General features: G+C 38.9%; 1 protein-coding gene across 19 annotated transcripts; it reads right to left on the bottom strand.

Moving 5' to 3' along the window:
• LOC107609913 lies at positions 818 to 23,622 on the bottom strand. Of its 19 annotated transcripts, none has more exons than XR_002351327.1 (9): positions 23,298 to 23,619; positions 22,817 to 22,845; positions 22,352 to 22,552; positions 21,575 to 21,677; positions 21,353 to 21,480; positions 21,212 to 21,286; positions 20,962 to 21,131; positions 1,539 to 1,702; positions 818 to 990 (listed from the first exon to the last, which is right to left on the bottom strand). XR_002351327.1 is itself a non-coding variant. In XM_016311970.2 (8 exons), the coding sequence occupies exons 1-6, from the start codon at positions 22,578 to 22,580 to the stop codon at positions 21,128 to 21,130; spliced, it is 423 nt and encodes a 140-aa protein (XP_016167456.1). In that variant the 5' UTR covers positions 22,581 to 22,712; the 3' UTR covers positions 818 to 990; positions 1,539 to 1,702; positions 20,962 to 21,127. The 19 variants fall into 19 exon arrangements, 3 of the variants coding, with proteins under 3 accessions (XP_016167456.1, XP_020963242.1, XP_020963241.1); XR_002351326.1 differs by having other exon boundaries at positions 22,817 to 22,858; XR_002351329.1 differs by having other exon boundaries at positions 21,575 to 21,667; positions 22,817 to 22,858; positions 23,248 to 23,619.

Consider the following 23,622-nt stretch of genomic DNA (forward strand, 5'->3'; position numbering starts at 1 on the left):
TATTAGCATAGCCAAGTCAAGTTTAGGGAGAAACTTGTATGTCCAGATAAGATTGGGTGAATCCTAGGAAATTGATGTATGTTACTACTACATACTTGACTTTTTCTAACATTTAAAAAATATTACCAAATCATATTAAAATGTTACTTATATACATTAGTAACATTTTAACAAATGTTAAATATACTCTATGTTACTAAAGAGTTTTACTAATATTTTTTTTAAAGATTTAATAACATTTAATAAAAATGTTATAATAGATCTTCTATAGTAATATTATGAGAAATGTTACAATAGACCTTTCTTGGTAACACTTAAAGAAATGTTACCATAGATATATTTTGTAACACTTAGAAAAATGTTATCATAGATATTTTTTGTAACACTTAAAAAATGTTACAATAGATATTTTATGTAACACTTAGAAAAATGTTACTATAGATATTTTTTGTAACACTTCGAAAATTATTACTATAGATATTTTTTGTAACACTTAAAAAATATTACAAAAGATCTTTAGTAATAGTTTTTTAGTTATATTATACTATTTTTTATTTTATATTATACACAATATAAATATACTAAAAATAATTACTACAACATGAAATATTTCATTAAATTCACAAATTCACAAAATGAATAGCCTCTTTGATTAATCAATAATCGTTGTACAAGTTTGCTTCGTGATGCAAATAAAATAAGAAAAGAAAAAAAATACTTATAGAACTTAAACTCTATGAACATTCCATATAAAAAAAAAAAGAAAAAGTGATACAAATATTTTACCAATCACATAAGAGAACAAATATTTAATGCCTGACCAATGGTTCCAAACTTCTTTCTAAACTTGAAGGAGCTTCAGCCAAAACACATGGTCTTTAATTTCACCATCACAAAATGTTAGTCTTTTCACTCTGTGGTGTCCATTACTGCTTCCTTCTTCTCATACTTAACTTCCACCAAGTAGCATATTCTCACCAATTAATCAAACTGCAAAAGCACTGAAAAAGGCCATAGCGTATACAAATTAAAATATAAAGTTAAAAGAATTTAAACCTAGATAAAAGATTACAATAATCCACATTTACAAATGGGTAGCTCACAATAATGGCATAGAACTTCATCAGGCTCCAGCTTGTATTTTTAATTTTTATAATACAACAATGAGAAAAAACATATGCCAACAAATACGTAACTGTTTTTAGACTCTCAATTTTCCTGCTCAAGCTCATAAGTTCGAATTTGGAATACTCCGATTCATACATTGATATGATTTATTTTGAGAACTGTCGAACCGTCAACTAGGATCTGCATGATGGTAGAGTGATGCCTCCACAACAAGCAATGATAATAAGGTAAAGTAAGAGAACAATCAAGCAAGTCAATAACTTCCTGTTGAAGACCAAAGACACATACAATCAAGACAAGAATTCCAGGAAAAGGAAAAGGTGCCCTCTACCTTAAGATTTACTGATTTTGGAATTCGTATACTTTATAAATTACTATAATATGAAGCATATGAAAGAAATTAAACTCACAGGAGTTTAAAAATTTTCATCCAAAGAGCTCTTCGAAGGCGCTTTGATTGTTTCCTAAAGTGAAATGCGTTGTCTTGCATTGTAGCGGTCTTATCGACAAGAAGCTCAATTCGATCACCTCTCTCCAATATTTTCTCAATATTGTCCACCATGATAGTTAGTATCTATACCACAGATTAATAAGTTTAACGTCAGCAACTAAATGAAGAGATTCAAAAACATAGATACATGATAATCAAATATCAATGGTAGAGCCACTCATATCTCCTATCAGGTGAGAAGCCACAGTTATGTCCCTAACACCCTCCAGGTCTGCATCCTAAGAAGATAAGAGTGATTAACTAATAGAGAATATTATGCCAATTCAGAATTTTAGCAAAATAAGAATTACTTCGTCGGTAGTATAGTCCAATCGGCAATGGATCCTCTCAATCAAAGTGTAATTTTCAAATCAATAATTAACCGAAAGTCTTTCAACCTCGGGTCGTTCTCCCTAGGATAAAATTAGAAGTGTTACTCTTTCGGTTGTAGAGGCAAAAAGGGGTTTTTGAAATCAAAGAACTAAAGATTAAAAGAACTAAGAGATGATCAAAATTGGAATTAATTCAAGTAAAGAGAAAATAAGATCAAAACTAGTGAAAATGCTATCAATGCAATAAAGAGCCTTGACTTGGGAATGAGAGTCCAAGGAATTCTATTATCGCCATAACCATAACTATGATAATTATGATGAGTCAATCTCGCCTAGTTAACCCCTAACATCGAGGAGTAAGTCAAGCAAGCATAATTGACCTTAATCCATAAATCCTAGCTAACTTACCAAACTAGTTGATAAAAAGCTAGCGTCAATAGAAACAAGAGTCAACTAACTACCCTAGAATTACCACTAAATGTCAGACATTATGACTCTAGTATCCTAGGAACTCAAATCCCAAGCCAATGTGTGAAAATCTACTCAAAATATAAGGTTGAAATTTTCACAAACACCTTTTGTGCATAAAAGTAAAACATGAAAAATTGCAAAGAAAAATAGAAAACTATAACTAACTATTCACAAAACCAAATATAAACAAGCAATCAAACATAAAGAGAGCATAAAACATTAAATTCATCAATCAAAACTTCAAGAAACTCAAAACTGTAAATATGAACAAGGTAACTTGAACCAAAAGGAAATAAAAGTAAAGTAGTGAAATTAAAGAGGAAAGTGAGAGTACTTACAAAAGATGAGCAAAATCCAAAATTAAAGCTTGCTATAGAATGCTACAATGGAGATGAAAATGAAACCCTAAGAGAGCAATTCTACTCTCCTCCTACTCCTACTCCTATGGAAGCTTCCTAACTAATGAAAAACTAAAACTAAACCTAATGTAAGCTAATGTGTTGATATGTGTTGATATCCCCTTCATATAGCATCCAAATTCAGCCTTCAAGCCTTCCAAAATGGGCCAAAAGCCTTCAGAAATCGCGCAGCATGTGTTTCATTAATGAAATCACGTGCAAAGTCCTGTGCGTACGCACAGAGGGTTGTGTGCACGCACACATATAAATTCCTTCTTGTGCGTACGCACACGTACTTATGCGCACACACACTTGTCTGTGTGTGCTTTTCCTTATTTTCTTCATGTGTTCTCCCTTGTACATGCTTTCTTCCACTTTTGCTTAGCCAATCTTGCCAAAATGACCTGAAATCACTCACAATCATGGCATCGAATGGCATAAAAGTGGAATTAAATTACTCAATTTAAACACAAAAACACATGTTTTCACATTTATGTCCAAATTAGGTAATAACACAAAGTATGCTATTTTGATGCTTAAGTGTGAGTTTATGTGACGAAATCTATCCAAGTTGAGCTAAAATATATCGAAAAATATGGACTCATCAATTTTTTCACACTTAAACAATAACATATCCTCATGCTAAACCAAACAAGAATAATAATCAAAGGGGTAATCAACTTATTGAATGCAACTATCTATATGTATGCAAGTATACTATTTACTATCTATGTCTATCTATCTATCTATAGTATCCTATTGATTTGGTAAAAACAAACAGTCAAATTTCCAAGCAGGAGTATAAACATATAGGGCCAAGCAAAGAAGTAGCTTAATGCAATCAAAAACCTAAATAATTGATTCAACTCATCCAAAAGAAACAACTTGCAAGAATGCATGATAAGAAAAGTGGAAACATAGAATTGAGTGATCGAACCCTCACTAGGTGTGTATACACTCTCAATGCTCGGTGTTTAGGGTTTAATCACTCAAGTCTTCTCTAATCATGCTCTCAAGAAATTGCTTTTCATCTAACAATCAACAAGTATTTGATGCATGTATGCAAGTATCATGAGGTTTTTAGAAGGTTGTAATGGGGTTGGGGTAAGGGTAAGATGAATATATGGCTAAATGGACTAAAAGATTAAATCTTTGATTAGCTTAAGTATCCAACTCAACCTATATCAATCTAATCACAAAAATGCATTCTAGCCACCCATTATCTCTTTTCACACACATTCATGCCTTAGTTTCTATTCAAAATACATATGCATTTCTTATTCCAAATTTTTTTCTTTGGGATAACTTTTTTCCCATCTTATTACTATTTTTTTTCATTTTATTTTTTTTCTTTTCTATTTATTTTTCTTTTTTACAACAAATGCATATGGTTAAAGCAAAGTGATACATGAATGTGTACCCATTTTCCCAAATTTTTCAATAATTACCCAAAATAAAATTTTTCTCTACCAATGCTTCCCAAAAATTTCTCCCACACTTAAATGACACACACACCTCAACTTAAGCTAATCAAGGATACAATCCAAGGTAAAGTATGGTTTTCCACTTAGGATTGTGATGTGGTAATATTAAAACAATGCGGGTAAATAAGGCTCAAAGGGGTTAACAATTGTAGATGCAAAGGGTAGGCCATATGGGTTAAGTAAGCTTTAATCAAAGATGGCCTCAATCATGCTAAATGCAATCAAAACATCAAATATTGGACATAAAGAATCAAGCAAAACCAAGATTACAATCATAGAAGAGATATAGCACACAATGAACAAAATTAATGGTTAAAAGGTGTAACCACTCATTCAAGCTCAAAAACTCACAAGGTATTTGTTCTTTCCTCTTCTATGTTCCATAAAAAATCATTCAAGCAAGTTTAAAAAACAATTTTTCAAATCAATTCAATAGAATACCCTTGAAACAAAATTCCTGAAAATTTTTGTTGTTTTTCACCAAAATTATTTTCTATATGTATGTATGTTATGATGGATGCAAAGTTCAAAATTTCCTAATTCTTTTCCTAATTTTCAACAACCAAAAACTAACGTGAACAATTAGGACAAGATTGAACTAGGTACTATACTATTCACATCATCCAATCACAATTTCTATCTATAAAATATATACTAAGCAAAATATGCAAAAAATGTAACATATATAAAATATATACCAACTAAAAATGAAAAAATGCAATAAATAGAATTAAACTAAGATATATATACCAAAAGAAAATGCAATGCAACAATCGGAAACACTCTAAATATCTACAAAAAAAATATAATAAAAGAAAACAAAAATAAAGTGCCAAGTGTTCGGAAAAGAGAGTTTATGCCCCAAAAGTGGTGAATCCTCCCCCACACTTAAGCATTGCACGGTCCTCCGTGCACGAACATGATCCGGGGAGAATGTCTCTCGAGTGCTCCACCTTAGGTTGGCAGATGTGGGGCTTGGGTTGTGTGGAAACCGCCACGTCCAATGTATTCTCGGCATCTCCACCCTCGGTTTCCTCCTCCTCTCCTGGCTTCTTGCCTTCATGTCTCATCCTAAAAAAGAATGAATAAAGTATAATTAGGAATCATAGGGCAAGTAGCACAAAAGGGTAAAGGAGAGAGTAAATAAGTATCTAATTGAGGAATTTTGCATAGTGGTGTGGAATGATGAAAATGATGAGCCATGTGTGTATTCCAATTATGCGCGCGGTTAGAATACACACAATGGCCGGTTAAAATGGCATCCGCACGATGAAAAAATAAGCATGAGTTTCTCAACTAAATGGCCTAAGATGCAAGTAATGGATGAGCAACATTTAAGCATATGCAAACTTAGGCAACTACAACAAGAGTGAATTGAATGTAGGAATTATTGGATATTGAAGTTGTGCAAGTGAAAGAGTAAAATTGTTATAAAATAGCACAACAAATAATAACCAATGCAATGATGAAACGAAAATTACTTATTCATCCTTAGGAATAATCAAATAATCACATGATTAAGGTGTTTGTTATAAAAAGTGACAAGTCTTGATAGGAACCAAGTCAACTCAACTCAAATAAAATGCAGAGCATTAACAAGAAACAAGGACCTTGTGATGTGGTTATATTGACTTAAAAACCATGATGAACAAGAAATTCCATTCAATTCACTAAATTCAATATGCACTTGTTAAAAATTGCACCAAATAAGAAATCAAATGTCAATGTTCATATCAATTTGGTGCTAGCCACTTAAAGCATTAAACAACAAGTACATCATTGAAATTTCAATCCAAGAGTGCACAATACTCGATTAGAATGCCAAACAAGGATATAGTCTAACACATATGGTCATGACAACATATGAATTAACCAAAAAAAAATTCATTCAAGCATTTAAACAAACACATGGTATGCAGTGCACATATTCAACAAATTCGAACAAAGATTCAAACATCAACAACCCATAAATCAAAAATTAAACACTTGCAATGCAACAAACCAATAATTAAGCAAACTTAAACGAAATAACCAAAGTTAAATAAAGAAAACAAAAATTAAACAAGCAAATAAACATAACAAAGAAGATTAAAATAATAAAATTGAAAAGATGAAGAATAGAAAAGAAAAGGAAAGGCAACAGTGGCACTTGTGATAGCCACTGAGAGGCTCACGGCGATGGAACTTCGCCGGAGAGGAGAAGAAAGAGAGAAGAAAAAAGAAAGAATAAAGAAGAAATAAAAGGAAGAAGAAGGAAAAGAAGAAGAAGAAGAGAGAAGAAATGGGAAGAGAGAGAGAAATGTGGTGGCGGCGGTGGTTCCGGCGGCGGGGGTGGAAGAAGAAAGAAGGAAAGAAGAAAAGGGGTGAGGAGTGGAAGAAACTGGTGGGGGGGGGAGGGGCGTTCATATGCACAAGACGTGCGAGCGCTGCTGGCAGAGGGGGTCTCAAGACCCGTGCATGCGCACAGGCCTATGCGGACGCACATAACACTTTTCTCTTCTTCTCCCCCTTTTTTTTGAATAAGGCAAAATGACCATGTGTGCGCACGCACAAAATGAAAATGTGGTGGGGTGCGCGTGCATAGAGGGTGTGAGCGCTGCGAACAGAACGCATGCAACCAAGTGTGTGTACGCACACATCGGTGCGCACACACAGATGGAGAAAAACAGGGGAAGTGTGCGTATGCACAAGGCTGTGCGCACACACAGAACTCTGTTTCTGCAATATTTTTAAAGCCTCTAAGGCACCAACCATGATATCTGTTCCGAGGGTTACCTGAAACTGTAGGTCGATCTCGGACGAGATCTTCTATACTGGTCGGAGATGACGGGTCCGGCTGGTGGGTAGAGGCCGTGGCGGTCGTGTCCGACTTGTTGGACTGGCTGCACTTCTTATCCTTGGTCACCAGAGGGTGGGGGGTACCTGCAAGAGACTCCGATGCTTAAGTTAGCATGGGTATTAAACAGGTTTTTAGTAGAATCAGAGTATGAGTTATACCTGGGTGCTCCAGTGTATTTATAATGGTTGTAGAGTGACCTTGTTAGATAAGATAAGTTAGTTATCTTATCTTATCTTTATCTTTGAGTTGAGGTCAGCTTATCTTCAAGAGAACCGCCCTTATCTCTATAGGCTTGGACTGCCTTTGGATTTGGGTCGTGTTCCTCTATTTGGGCCCTTTACTGGGCCTTTCTGTCGATTTGACCGATCTCTTCTGAGAAGAGGTTGGATAGCCTGACCTGAAGAGGTCGGTCGCTTTATTACTGAACATCCCGGATCGGATGGCTCGAACCAGGGTGTGAACATTGCCCCTGCTTGAGCTCGGTCTTCTGCTTTGAGGTCGAGTCTTTGACTTCGAACTTTCTATAGTGAAGTTGAACTCGAGCATTTTGTCGATTCCTTTTGTAGAACCTTTTTTAATGTGGAACGTTTTCCTCTAAAAGCGCGCGCTTCGTATTAGCGCTCTGTTCTTGGGAAGGCGCAAGGGTTTAATACCCTCATTAATTAGCTTTTAATGCTCCGTTTCCCTTTTATTTTGAACCTTTACACACAGAAACGGTTTCTCTTCTCCGTTTTTACTTGTAACTTCCCCTTTCTTTCTCCCTTTCTGTTTCCTGGAGTTTGTAGTTTTCACCTTTCTTCCCTGCGACGTCACTTGGTGATTTCTTGGTGTTTCTTCTCGCTCAAAAGGCAGTTCTGTTCTACGTCTTCGATCTTCTTCGAAAACTTCTTCCTTTGTTCAGGTTGGTTCTTGTTCTCATCCTTTTTTCTGATAATGCCTTGATTTTGAATGTACGTTTGGAAAAGCTTGATCCTTTTTGTAACCTTGTGCTTGCTTGTTACTGTGGCGTATTTTTTTCTGGTTTTGCCTTTTTTGTTTTTGCGTATACCCCTAGTGTTTCTGTTGATGCTTCCTAGGATTTTGCATGTTCTACTGTTGCTTCTGGCTTGTTCTTTTGAAAAGACTGTATCTTGCAATAATGGTAGTTTTCAAAATAATAGCTTGACTTTTGCCCTGTTGATAGTTTTCCTCGTCGCTTGTTAAGATTTTCTTTGTTTGCTTAGGGTGCCTCTTTGATGACTACTTCTCCTGAACATTTTGCTGCTATCTGCCTTCGTTTTTTATTTTGAACTGGGATGGTGAGTCTGGGAGGTAGCTCGTTTGGATGGCCGTGTTTGATTTGTGGCTCGTTGCCTTCGAGGTGTCGTTTTGGTTATAGAACAGAGAGGTTTTGTTGTTTTCTTGTGTCGAGATGTATGCCTGTTTTCCTGAATCCTTGTCCTGTTAACTGCCTCCAAAGGATGCCCCTGGATCTTTTTGGTATGGGTCTTGGGATTTCCTTTTGCTGCTTGTTCTGTACTAGGTTATATTAGCCGAGTTATTCTGATTTCGTCCAGGATCTTTTTTAGTTATCCAATCTTCTTTTCTTGTTTGTAGGACTAGTTTGGCCATGTCTTCTCGCAATAACATTGTAGAGATGTCTTCTAAAGTTTCCGAAGGGATGTCCGATTGGCTGGACTCCCTTGTCTTGATGTGTGTCTCTGTGGTGGATGCTGGGTTTTGTGTAGAGCTGAGGAAACGTCATAGAGTTTGTGGTGGCGGTGCCCGGGAGAGGGACTATGAGCTTGTAGCGCCCGACTCTGACGAGAGGATTTATTTTCCTACTTCGGTCGAGGGAGAGCGTCCTTTCTTTTATGCCTATGAATATTTCTTCAGCCAGTTGGACATTACTTTTCCTTTTACTGCTTTCGAGACCGATTTGTTGTGGTCGTGTAACATTGCCCTATCCCAGCTTCATCCAAATTCCTGGGGTTTTATCAAGATCTTTCAGCTGCTTTGCCGAGAGTTAGGCGTAACACCTTCTCATACTCTTCTCCTCTATCTTTTTGTTTCTGCCAAGCCTGGAGCTTCTTCTAAAAAGAAGGCTTCCTGGGTTTCTTTTAGGTCTGCCCAGAGGCATAAAGTTTTTTCCATGTACGATGAATCTTTTAAGGACTTTAAGAATTATTTCTTTAGAGTCCGTGCTGTTGAGGGGGTCCACCCCTTTTTTCTTGATGAGAATGACGAGCCTGCTTTTCCTCTAGAATGGCAAAAGGATGTGAGAGTGTCTCGTTATACATGGGAGATGCTTGACGAGGTTGAGCGGGCTTTTGTAATTGTTCTTGAAGATTTATAGGGGGAGCCACCCCATCTTGATACAAAAAAGTTTTTGAGTGACCCGTCCCTGGTTCGAACTGCTTTGGGTACTATCTGACTTGTTTCTATACTTGTTTCTTAGCTTTGCTTTCTCTTTCTGTGATTGTAACCCCTTATTGTGGTTGATTCTGTATTTTCAGAGATGTCTAAGAACAATGATTCCATGAAGGCCTTCAAAAAGGCAAGGAGGCTGCTGCTGCTCAAAATATCTCGGCCAAGGCGACAGGAGGGGGATCTTCTCAAGTTCTGGTGAAGCCGCCCGTGCCGAATTCTCCTGGGCTGAAGAAGGTGATCCCCACTCCTCGGGTTCGTCTGGCCGACCCTCCACAGACTTCTGCCACTACTTCTGGTGCTCCTCTCAACAAGAAACAAAAAACAATTGAGCCTTTTAACCTTGATGCTCCTGACTTCGATGCGGTGGAATTTGTTGATCAACAAATCGGTCCTTATGGTGTCCTCCCTATAGATGATGTATCGCTCCTTCGCCATTTGGACTTTATAACTCGAAGTAGTGTTAAAATGGCACATATGGGGGCTGTCCTGTACCGAACTACTCAAAATCTTCCTCTTCATGCGACCAAAGCCTTCATGGAAGAGGCTAAATAGGAGTTTAATCGGATGAAAGGCTTGAAGGAGGAGCTTGAGGTGAAAGTGTCCAAACTGGAAGGAGCTGAAGAATGAGAAGGCTAGCTCCCTTGCTTTAGCGGCTTCTGTGAGGTTGGCCGAGGACACGGCATTGAGGCATAAAGACAGCTATGTTATATCCTATCGGGAGGTGATGCGTCTGAGGGAGGAATTGGAGTCTGCTCGAGCTGATTACTCCGAGCTCCAAGGTCATCTTGTTGGCAGCGTGAATGCTGCTTACGAGAACCTAAAGGAGCAGGTTCGAATTCTGGCTCCCGAGGTCGACCTTTCTCTCTTCAGCCTGGACAATATTGTGAGGGATGGTAAGATTGTTCCTGACGACCCGGATGATGATGATGTCGAACCTCCCCCTGCACCTGCTGTCAAAGTGTCCACTTCTATAGTTCCTTCGGCTGAGGTCGGTCATCCCGTATCCGATCCGAATTGTCAAATCCTGAATCGAGATGATGGGACCGTGGATGCTGTGCCTATTCAGACTCGCCCTCCTTCACCCCGTATTGATGCTATTGAGAAGGCTTCTGATATTTAACTGAACTCTTTATCTTGATTGTGCAGATAGCCCGGCTTGTGGGCTTTTAAACTCTTTTATTATGTAAATGATGTTTTGGTGACTGTTGATACTTTTCTTAGTTGCTTGTTTAGCAACTTTTATTTTGAAAAACAACAAGTAGCTTTCGTGCTTTTGGGGCTGACTTTGATGGCCTCTGGAGCTGGTTATAATATTATGCTTGTTTGCGCTTGTCTTGGCACCTTTCTAGGTTTTTGAGAATGTTAGTGTCTTCTAAGTTATTTTTGTAATCCTCTTTTTTGGACCTTGTACAGGTCTCTTTCAGGGATTACTTTATAACTTTATGTTTTGCGCCGACTTTGTCATGTTGGGCCTTTCCTCATGTTGACCGACTTCGCCATGTGGGGTCAAATTATTTTGTAATCCTCTTTCTTGGACTTTGTTTAAGTCTCTTTCAGGGATTACTTATAATTTGCGGGCCGACTTCGTCATGTCGGGCCCTTCTAAGTTATTTTTGTAATCCTCTTTCTTGGACCTTGTTCAAGTCTCTTTCAGGGATTACTTCTATAACTTTATGTTTTGGGCCGACTTTGTCATGTCGGGCCTTTCTAAGTTATTTTTGTAATCCTCTTTCTTGGACCTTGTTCAGGCCTCTTTCAGGGATTACTTCTATAACTTTATATTTTGGGCCGACTTTGTCATGTCGGGCCCTTCTAAGTTATTTTTGTAATCCTCTTTCTTGGACCTTGTTCAGGTCTCTTTCAGGGATTACTTCTATAACCTTATGTTTTGGGCCGACTTTGTCATGTCGGACCCTTCTAAGTTATTTTTGTAATCCTCTTTCTTGGACCTTGTTCAGGTCTCTTTCAGGGATTACTTCTATAACTTTATGTTTTGGGCCGACTTTGTCATGTCGGGCCCTTCTAAGTTAAAGTAATCCTCTTTTATAGGGTTGGCCAGACCTCTTTCCAGGGTTTACTTATAACTTGGTTTGACTTGGTCCGACTTCTTAACGTCGGCCAGTTATTTAAGTTATTATTTAGCAATCCATCAGGACCTCATCAGGTCCTTTCTCCGGATCACTTTCGATAACTTCTTGCATTATTCTGTTTTCATCTTTGCCGATTTGTAGAAGGTGGGTTAAATCCTCATTTAGTCGACCTTTAGATGAATCTGGTTTTCATCTCTGTTGGTCTTTATCGTGATTGTGCAGTGAATTTGTTTTTCACTTTTTGCCAATCTGTCGCTTTATAATCGGACGATGAATGTTTCAGATTAATGCATCTTGAAAACTTTGTAGAACGTCTAATATATTTTATTTAAAAGAAAATGAAAATATGTACATATAGAGCTTTTATCCTTTTGAGTCGGACAATTTTTGGATCTCAACTTGGTGCCTCATTAAAAAACCTTTTCAGGAAAAAGAGTGCATCCTATGATGAGATCTTTTACCTTCTCTAGCTATAGTACCTTCTTAGGTTGCAGGTGTGCCATGATCTGGGAAGCTCTCATCCGTCGAGTTCGGATAGTCTGTAGTAGCCCTTCCCAAGTACTTCTATGACTCGGTAGGGTCCTTTCCAGTTTGCTACTAGCTTTCCTTCTCCGGGTCGAGTTGTTCCAATATCGTTTTGGATCAGGATGAGATCATTCTCAGCAAAACCTCTTGGCACTACCTTTTAATTATATCTGGAAGCCATTCGACGTTTTAGTACTTCTTCCCTGATCCGAGCTCTTTCTTGGATTTCAGGAAGTAGGTCGAGCTCTTCCTTTTGAAGTTGGGAGTTGGCTTCTTCATTGTAATAAACCACTCTAGGCGACCCTTCCTCGATCTCTACTGGGATCATTGCTTCCATTCCGTATGCTAATCGGAAGGGTGATTCCTTTGTGGTGGAATGTGGCGTCATTCGATATGCCCATTGGACTTGTGGAAGCTCTTCAGCCCAAGCTCCTTTTGCGTCTTGTAATCTCCGTTTTAACCCAGCCAATATGACTTTGTTGGCAGCTTCGGCTTGTCCGTTGGCTTGAGGATGTTCGACGGAGGTGAACTGGTGCTTTATGTTCAAGTTGGCTACTAATTTTCTGAAGCCTGCGTCTATGAATTGAGTGTCATTGTCTGTGGTGATGGAGTATGAAACCCCGAACCTTGTGACAATGTTCCTATATAGGAATTTCCGGCTTCTTTGAGCAGTGGCGTTGGCTAGGGGCTCTGCCTCGATCCATTTTGTGAAATAGTCTACCCCTACTATGAGGAATTTAACTTGTCCCGATCCCTGGGGGAAGGGTCCGAGAAGATCGAGTCCCCATTTTGCCAATGGCCAAGGTGAGGTTACGCTGATGAGCTCTTCTGGCGGGGCGATGTGAAAGTTGGCATGTTTCTGGCATGGTGAGCATGTCCTTACAAACTCTGTAGCTTCCTTTTGTAGAGTTGGCCAATAAAATCCCGCCCGGAGTACTTTTTTGGTGAGAGCTTGTGCTCCAAGATGATTACCACAAATGCCATTGTGTACTTCCTCTAAAACTTCCCATGTGTTAGAGGTTGGCACATATTTTAATAGTGGTATTGAAATCCCTCTTTTATATAGGGTGTTGTTTATGATAGTGTAGTACTGAGCCTCCCGTTTTAACCTCTTTGCCTCCTTTTCATCTGCGGGGAGTGTTTCTGTTTTAAGGTAGTTAATTATGGGGGTCATCCATTCTTGATCCTGACCTGTTACGGCTAGGACTTTTTCCTCTTCCGAGATTGACGGGTTCTATAGCATTTCCTGGATGAGGCTTCTATTGTTGCCCCCTGGTTTGGTGTTGGCTAGTTTTGAGAGTGCGTCAGCTCGGGCATTTTGTTCGTGGGGTATGTGGCAGATCTTATATTCCCCGAGTTGTCCGAGCTGTTCCTTAGTTTTATCCAAATACTTTTTCATGGTGGGATCTTTGGCTTGGTAGCTTCCTGTTATTTGTGAGGTGACTACTTGTGAATCGCTGAAGATGTTGAGTTTTTGAGCTCCAACCTCCTTAGCCAGCTTCAAACCAGCTAGTAACGCTTCATATTCCTCCTGGCTGTTTGAGGCCGGGAACCTAAATTTGAGGAAAAGTTCAACTTGGGTTCCTTTGTTGCTTTCGATTATCACACCTGCGCTGCTTCCAGTCTTATTTGAGGAACCGTCCATGTAGAGATTCTATTCTATGGGGTTTTCAGGGTATCTGTGAATTCTGCAATAAAGTCGGCTAAGTACTGTGACTTGATGGCTATCCAAATTTCATATTAGAGGTCGAACTCGGATAACTCGACTGCCCATTGTAAAATTCTGCCTGCTAGATCTGTTTTCTGCAATATTCCTTTTATGGGCTGGTTGGTCCGAACTTTAATGGTGTGAGCCTGGAAGTACGGGCGAAGTCGTTGAGATGTCAGTATGAGAGTATAGGCAAACTTTTCTATTTTTTGGTAGTTCAGCTCGGATCCCTACAGCGCTTTACTAATGAAGTATACAGGTTGTTGCCCTTTGTCGTCCTCTCGAACCAATGCTGAAGCTACTGCCCGACTTCCTACCGCAAGGTATAATACTAGTGGCTCTCCCTCTCGTGGTCGAGTTAGGATAGGTGGTCGTCCCAGGAAACTTTTGAAATTCTGGAAGGCTTGCTCGCACTCTATTATCCATTCGAACTTCTTTCCTTTCCTTAAAGTAGCATAGAAGGGGAGAGATCTTATCGCTGATCCTGCTAAGAATCTGGATAAGGCTGCCAATCTCCCGTTGAGTTATTGTATCTCTCTGATACAAGTTGGGCTCTTCATGTTGAGTATGGCCTGGCATTTATCCGAATTTGCCTCAATTCCTCTTTATGTGAGCATAAAACCTAAGAATTTGCCTGCTTCTACTGCAAAGGTGCATTTTGCCGGATTGAGTCGCATGTCATGCTTCCTTATAGTGTCGAACACTTGGGCCAGGTCGAACAATAATGTCTTTTCACTTTGTGTCTTTATTAACATATCGTCTACGTAGACTTCCATGATTTTTCCGATATGATCTAAAAAGACTTTATTCATTAGCCTTTGATAAGTAGCTCCCGCATTCTTGAGACCAAAAGGCATCACAATGTAGCAGTAATTTACTTTTGGTGTTAAAAACGAGGTCTTTTCTTGATCTGGTGGATACATGGGGATTTGATTGTATCCAGAATATGCATCCATAAACGAGAGGTATTTATATCTGGATGAGGCATCCACCAGAGCGTCGATACTTGGGAGCGGATAAGGATCTTTTGGGCAGGCTTTGTTGAGATCGGTGTAGTCGGTGCACATTCGCCACTTTCCATTTGATTTTTTCACCAAGACGACGTTGGCTAGCCATAGTGGGTACTTGACTTCTCTTATGAATCCTGCCTCCAGTAGTGCTTGTACCTGTTCTTCCACAGCTTGGGATCATTCTGGCCCAAGTTTTCTTCGTTTCTGCTGTACCGGCCGAGATCCTGGATAGACCGCCAACTTGTGACACATTAGCTTGGGGTCTATGCCTGGCATGTCTGCAGCTTTCCATGCAAAGAGATCGACATTATCTCGTAAGAACTGTACTAGTAATTCTTTTGCGTCTCCTTCTAGGATCGTGCCAATATTAGTTGTTTTGTCCGAGGTGTCTCCGATCTGAACTTTCTCTACTTCACCTTCGGGCTGTGGACGGAGTTCTTCTCGTCTCTGAACTCCCCGAAGCTCAATTGTATGGAACTATTCTCCTCTGCCTCTGAGGTTTAGACTTTCGTTATAACAGCGGCGTGCCATCTTTTGATCTGCTTTTATCGTAGCTATCCCTTCTGTAGTTGGGAATTTCATGCATAGATGTGGATTTAAGACTATTGCGCCGAGTTGATTTAGTGTTGTCTGACCTATTAAGGCATTGTAGGCTGAGCTCACATCGACCACGATGTAGTCTATCTTGAGTGTTCTGGATTAGTTCCCTTTTCCGAAGGTTGTATGTAGTGACACGTATCCCAGTGGTTGTACTAGGGTATCTCCCAGTCCGAACAGGCTGTTCGGGTATGCTCTAAGCTCCTTTTCTTCTAAGCCGAGCTTGTCGAAGGTAGTTTTGAATAAGATGTCGGCGGAGCTCCCTTGGTCTATTTGAGTGGTCGAGCTGGTAGTATTTTTTCTGTGTGGCAGACTTCTTTGTACACATCCACAAGAGACACCCGAAGGGGGTGTAATTATGATATTTTTTAATTTTTTCCCCTTGTCGATCTTCCTTCTTGTTGGACTCTTTATCTGTATCTCGGTAGGGGAATCCAGACTTTAAGGTTTCTCCTAACCGAGAGTTTTCTTCCATGTTGATGTATTTCTCCACTCGCTCTTGTACTTCATCTAAAGATGTGGGGTATTTCTTTGATATAGATTGGCTAAAATGTCCCTCTCGTAGGCCATTGATGAGGCCCATGATGGCGGCCTCTGTTGGCAAGCTTTGTATATCTAGGCATATTTTGTTGAATCTTTCCATGTAGTTGCGAAGACTTTTCCGATCTCCTTGCTTGATCCCTAGTAGACTGGGAGCGTGCTTAGCCTTGTCTTTTTGGATGGAGAATCTGGCCAGAAATTTTTTGGCTAGGTCATCAAAGCTTGAGATGGACTTTGGAGGTAGGTTGTCGAACCATCTGATTGCTGTCTTCGTGAGAGTCGTTGGAAAAGCTTTGCAGCGAACGGCATCCGAGGCGTCGGTGAGGTACGTTCTACTTCTGAAGTTGCTGAGGTGATGGTTGGGATCTGTAGTGCCATCATACAAAGTCATATCCGGGAGTTTGAAGTCCTTAGGAATTTTAGTTTTCATAATTTCCCTAGTGAATGGATCTTGATCTTTGCGTGAATTGTCTTCAGGGGTGGTCCGGGTAGCTTTTGCTTTGAGATTGGCTTCGAGTTGTAGGAGTTTATCTTCTAATTCTCGACGTCGCCTTACCTCTCTTTGTAGATCCTTGCCAACTTCTCGTTGATGCTGGCTTTCTTTTTCAAGTTGCTTTAAACGATCTTGAAGTGCTTCTATTACTCCCAGATTTGATGAGTTTTTGTCTCCATTAGATTCCGAGGTATCTTTCGGCGTCATGTCTGCATTTTTGTGCGGTGTTCTATCCTCTAGATCTGAATCGTGGTCGTTGTCATGGTCGTCCAACATGGTGATGGGATGACTTCCAGGTTCCCCGGCAACGGCGCCAATGTTCCGAGGGTTACCTGAAACTATAGGTCGATCTTGGACGAGATCTTCTATACTGGTCGGAGATGACGGGTCCGGCTGGTGGGTAGCGGCCGGGGCGGTCGGGTCTGACTTGTTGGACTGGCTATACTTCTGATCCTTGGTCACCAGAGGGTGGGGGGTACCTGCAAGAGACTCCGATGCTTAAGTTGGCATGGGTATTAAATAGGTTTTTAGTAGAATCAGAGTATGAGTTATACCTGGGTGCTCTAGTGTATTTATAATGGTTGTAGAGTGACCTTGTTAGATAAGATAAGTTAGTTATCTTATCTTTATCTTTGAGTTGAGGTCAGCTTATCTTCAAGGGAACCGCCCTTATCTCTATAGGCTTGGACTGCCTTTGGATTTGGATCGTGTTCCTCTATTTGGGCCCTTTACTGGGCCTTTCTGTCGATTTGACCGACCTCTTCTGAGAAGAGGTCGGATAGCCTGACCTGAAGAGGTCGGTCTCTTTATTACTGAACATCCCGGATCGGATGGCTCGAACCAGGGTGTGAACAATATCAATCAAAGTTTTTCAAGTCCAAAACATATCATTCATCAAAAACACATGATCAAACATAAAATGCAACTAATTCAAGCCTAGAATACAATCAAACTATGCTAATCAAAGAGACAAAATTCAATAAACAAAAGCTAAAAGAAAGAGGGGTTGAAAGGATATTACCATGGTGGGGTGTCTCCCACCTAGCACTTTGGTTTAAAGTCCTCAAGTTGGACTCTTGGTCGAAGCTCACATCAAGGAGGCTTGTGCTTCCATCCATCCTTGAGTCACCAACCATGCTTGCTCTTCAAAAATCCTCCGGGATCCCAAACGAAGTACATTAAGCTCTCAAGCAACCTCAAGCAAGAAATTGGAATCCAAAATTGTTGGTAGTAGAGTTGTATGCCCGGATCCCACACTTTGGTTTCTCTATCATCCTCTTGTTGACTTTCACTTGTACCCTTGGATAAACAACCTCTCCAAGCACCTTTTGAGCACCCACTCGAATCTTGGAATCCTCCCAAGTGGACCTTGCACCATTTATACCTTGAATTCCTTTGGTAACCAATACCCATTCCTTCACCATTTAACACTCTAAGAAGCACTTTAAGTTGGTGGTCTGTTTCCAAGAGAGCATATTGGTATGGGCCTATGAAGCTCATGGAAGAGATTGTTACCTACTCATATTGCCCTTGGATCAGAGTCACTCTTGTAAACTCTTGCATGTATGCCTCCACTTCTTGGATGATCACCTCTTCCTCACCACTCTTTTCTAGCTCTTCCCTTTCTATCTCAAACTCCAAGGGGAAGGTGTCCTCAAGATCATTAAGGGGGGTGACCAAGGATTGAGGGGGTTGACCAAGGTGGGCAAAACATCATTAATGATGCAATCTACTTCTTGATCAAACTCCCACAATTTTCCATTCAACTCTTCCGGTTCACTAGTTCTATCTTCCTCCTCTTGTGATTCAAGCCTTAGCTCCTCTTCCTTTCCTTGAGACTCCATGTTCCCCTCTTCTCTACACTCCTTAGTTGATCTTCTGCTTTCTTCAAGGGGGATGTCTTGAGTAGTTGAGTGTAGTGAGGCCAAGCGATTGACCGCTTCGGCTATGGTAGCAATGAACTCTCCTTGCTTCTTTCGGAACCCTTCTTGCTCTTGGAAGAATGCTTAAAGGTCTTGTTTTTCTTGGGACAAAGGTTGGAGAACTTCACAATTTGATGGAAGAGAAGGTTCAAAGTTTGGAAGAAAGGTTGTAAAGTTGGACTGTGCATTATGTGGGTAAGGGTATTGAGGTGGTGTGTAAGGATATGGTGGTTCATATGGTTAATGGTAAGGTGTATAAGTATCTTGATTCCATGGAGGTGGAGGATGTAGTACTTGAAGGTTTGGTGGTTGGGGGTCATGTAGGGGGTATCTTTCATATCTTTGGATTTGGTATTCACATAGGGGAGGGTTCATATAGTGTGTAAGAATATGGTGGTTCATATGGTTGATGGTAAGGTGTATAAGTATCTTGATTCCATGGAGGTGGAGGGTGTAGTACTTGAAAGTTTGGTGGTTGGGGGTCATGTAGGGGGTATCTTTCATATCTTTAGATTTGGTATTCACATAGGGGAGAGTTTGGCTCGTTGTAGTATGAGGGAGGTGTTTGCCATGAGTGTTGCTCATACGCAATTGGTTCCTCCCTAAATTGATTATCCCACTTCATGAAGCAATCCAAACTTGAATTCATCATACCCTACAAAATACTCACAACCAAGCTCCAAGCAACAAGGGTGATAGCTCATAGAGAAAGTAGGGAATAAAAACAAAAGACATCGACAAACAAGAAAAACAAACACCTAGATATTAACAAAAACAAACAAATAACCAAAAAGTAAGATATTTACACTATCAACATATTTACAACAACCTAAAGATAGCACTCGATTGCATTCCCGACAACGACGCCAAAAACTTGATAGAGAGGATTATGCCAATTCGGAATTTTATCAAAATAAGAATTACTTCATCAGTAGCATAGTCCAAATCGGCAATGGATCCTCTCAATCAAAGTTTAATTTTCAAATCAATAATTAACCGAGAGTCTTTCAACCTTGGGTCGTTCTCCCTAGGATGCAATTGGAAGTGTTACTCTTTTGGTTGTAGAGGCAAAAGGGGGTTTTTGAAATCAAGGAACTAAAGATTAAAAGAACTAAGCAATAAAAGAACTAAGAGATGATCAAAATTGGAATTAATGCAAGTAAAGAGAAAATGAGATCAAAACTAGTGAAAATTCTATCAATGCAATAAAGAGCCTTGACTTGGGAATGAGAGTCCAAGAAATCCTATCATCGCCATAACCACAACTATGATAATTATGATGAGTCAATCTCACCTAGTTAACCCCTAACATCGAGGAGTAAGTCAAGCAAGCAGAATTGACCTTAATCCATAAGTCCTAGCTAACTTACCAAACTAGTTGATAAAAAGCTAGCGTCAATGGAAACAAGAGTCAACTAACTACCCAAGAATTACCACTAAATATTGAACATTATGACTTTAGTATCCTAGGAACTCAAATCCCAAGCCAAGGTATGAAAATCTACTCAAAATCTAAGGTTGGCATTTTCACAAACACCTTGTGTGCATAAAAGTAAAACATGGGGAATTGCAAAGGAAAATGGAAAACTATAACCAACTATCCACAAAACTAAATATAAACAAGCAATCAAACATAAAGAGAGCATAAAACATTAAATTCATCAATCAAAACTTCAAGAAACTCAAAATTGCAAATATGAACAAGGTAACTTGAACCAAAAGGAAATGAAAGTAAAAATAGTGAAATTAAAGAGGAAATTGAGAGTACTTACAAAAGATGAGAAAAATCCAAAATTAAAGCTTGCTATAGAATGCTAAAATGGAGATGAAAATGAAACCCTAATAGAGCAATTCTACTCTACTCCTAGTCCTACTCCTATGGAAGCTTCCTAACTAATGAAAAACTAAAACTAAACCTAATGTAAGCTAATGTGTTAATATGTGTTGATATCTCCTTCATATAGCATCCAAATTCAGCCTTCAAGCCTTCCAAAATGGGCCAAAAGCCTTCAGAAATTGCGCAACACGTGTTTCATTAATGAAATCACGTGCAGGGTCCTCTGTGCGTACGCACACATTGCTGAATGTCCACCTGTGCATACGCACAGAAGGTTGTGCGCACGCACACATACAAATTCCTTCTTGTGCGTACGCACGCGTACTGGTGCGCACGCATACTTGTCTGTGTGTGCTTTTCCTTGTTTTCTTCATGTGTTCTCCCTTGTACATGCTTTCTTCCACTTTTTCTTAGCCAATCTTGCCAAAATGACCTGAAATCACTCACAAAATATATCACGACATCGAATAGCATAAAAGTGGAATTAAATTACTTAATTTAAACACAAAAACGCATGTTTTCACATTTATGTCCAAATTAGGGAGATAACACAAAAGTATGCTATTTTGGTGCTTAAGTGTGAGTTTATGTGACGAAATCCATCCAAGTTGAGCTAAAATATATCAAAAAATATGGAATCATCGTTAACACAAGTGAATAATTTAAAGCAAATTACCATTAGGCTTACATGTTCTACAATCTCTTGTTAATCTCTGAAAAAGAAAGGCCTAGTGGAGTGCATCATAGTGAACCATCTTTGGCTAATATCTGGCCAGACAGCCTCAGCCTTTGGTCCATTCTACTCCTTCTCCTTCGATGACTTAACCTTCTCTATGAACTCCAACAGTGCTTCCTCACCTGATGTACCTCTTTTGTCAGTCTCATTTAAAGTACTTGACAGAAATAATCAGGGAAAAAAATATTGCCAAATTGCATACATCTTTTCAAGTGAAGCTGTAACCATCCCTATGGGAATGTCTGGTGAGTCGTAACCCATCTCCATCAGCGCATACCTGATTTCAATATCCGATTATTTCTAAACAGCAGTAGCAGAAACTCATAAAAGGCAGTGTTTATACCTGTATATCTCCTGGCTGCATAAAACCTTGACGAAATTGGCAACCATAGGCTCAAGTTTACAGTGTGTCGCTGCTATCCCCAGTTGTCGTAGTCCTAGTGCGCCATGCCAGACTTCTACTCCATCATCCTAAGCCACGTTCCAAGAAGATTGTTGCATTCTTTTATCTCAAAAGTGGTAGCAATGGCATACCTAATGCTTAGAAGTAGCAGTAGAAACATACCATATCAATGGGGTAGATATGTGCTACAAACAAAAGATATGTATTCACTTCTATCAAAGTGATCATCACAACCAAGCCATGTTCTTCTATGTTCTGATCTCCCCTAGATAAATAACTCTATTTAAATGATGGAAATAACCATTGTTTGAGTCTCAAGTAATTTGATTTGAGTAGCAAATTAAGAGATGAATAAATATAGAAAAGTGAGCAGGCTTTAAATGCACAGTTTTGGTGAGCAAAGTAAACTTAAAAAATTATTATCAATAGAAGATTATGCAAAAACTCAAAAGAACTTTATATAACTTCCATAATTAATTGATTCTGGGAGAAAAGAAACTATCAAATACAAATCACTCTAATTCAAAATTAGTTCTAACTAAATCAATTCTACAAAAGTACATCTGAACACAGATACAACTAATAAATGTAAGCATTACTATCATGCAACCAATAAATTCTTATCATCTTGATGTGGTAGAAGAGGTACAGTTTTTAAAATCATACTCGTCATAATTTCAAAAATCAAGAATCCAAATGTCATCTAACTCAAGGCCTCTCTCCAGAATCCAGTAATAGATTATTAACATTATTTAAGTATCTAAAGGGAAGATAAAGGATATGAAGTTTTGAAAGCATTATTAAAGAATTAGTGTATAAGAATCTATAACTAAAGCAGCAACTATGTTTTTATAATGGATACAAATACCATAGATCTTTAGGTAAAGAAATTAAAAAATTTTTCTTGTTTAAATGGTTGCTTATAAAGCTATCGCTTACCAAAGGAAGTGGACAAGATCTTCCAGACCCTATTGCTCGTTTACCATAGCCTCGCACACTCCCAATCCCTCCAAGTTTGATTCCTTTAGAAGCAACAAATTTAAATTGATTATAGATTAACCACTTGAAAATAACTGGAATGCCTTGCTGTAGTTGAAGATTACCCGGTGAGGCAAACAAATCACAACAAAATGTTTGTACCTGAAATAGCCAAGGTAGGAACTTTCATAAATGCACTCCCAAATGCACAAAGTTTTTTGAGGCATTTCTTCAAACACCTTAAATTAACTCTCAAAAACTCAAAGAACTTTTATAAATAAAATTATACTAAAAAAATTTAGATTCATTGTCAAATACAACATATGTATTCATTTTCATAACAATGAAAATCTTTAACTATAATTTTTAGCTATAATTGAAAAGCCAAATGAAAAAACCAATTCAGTGAAAGATAAGAAAAGTTACTTGTGTAATTGAAGTTTCTCTTCTTCAATCTGCAATAAGAAGCTTCAACATCATGCATTCAGATTGAAATGAGTAATTTCAACTGCAGATCATGAGAAGTTTCAATCAGTTGAGTGAGAAATACAATTAATTAGTGAGAAATACATTCAATTGGGTTTTAATGTCCTTTAACTGCTAATGCACTATTCTGGTTCCGAAGTGAAATGATGAAGTCGATAACTAAAATTTGTCTGAATTTCATAGTGCTAAACATAGGGAATTTAATTTCCTGAAAATCAACTACAGTAATCAAAATTTACAAAAATTAACAAATACAGTAATCAAAATCAATTGATATATTAACATATTCCGTAATAAAAAAGCACTAAATTAGGGATTGGCCACGAATTTATAACATAAATGAACTCATTGAGGATGGAAGGATGACCTACCTACAGAGCAATGGTGACAATGACTGGGAGCAGAAAGCAGAGACACTTACAATGAAGAGGACAGAGGAGCAGCAATGATCACAGAGGCAACAATGACTTAGGAGAGCAGATCAGCAACAAATTCAAAGGTTGCAGTCTCACCGGAGAGATATCGAGAATCGAGATCAAGCGAGAGCGAGAGAGATCGAGAATCGAGTGAGAGCAAGAGCGAGATTGGGATTGAAATCCAGCGAGATCGAGATCAAAGCAAACGCGCGAAGGAATAAGTGATTAGATCACAGCGTGAGCGAGATTTGAATGTGAGGAGTGAGAGATTTTGATTTAATGACCAAGGAGTTTTACTTGTTCCTGTGAATGTGAATAAATGATTAGGAA

The sequence above is a fragment of the Arachis ipaensis genome, chromosome B07 (assembly GCF_000816755.2).
Source record: "Arachis ipaensis cultivar K30076 chromosome B07, Araip1.1, whole genome shotgun sequence".
Taxonomy (NCBI): domain Eukaryota; kingdom Viridiplantae; phylum Streptophyta; class Magnoliopsida; order Fabales; family Fabaceae; genus Arachis; species Arachis ipaensis.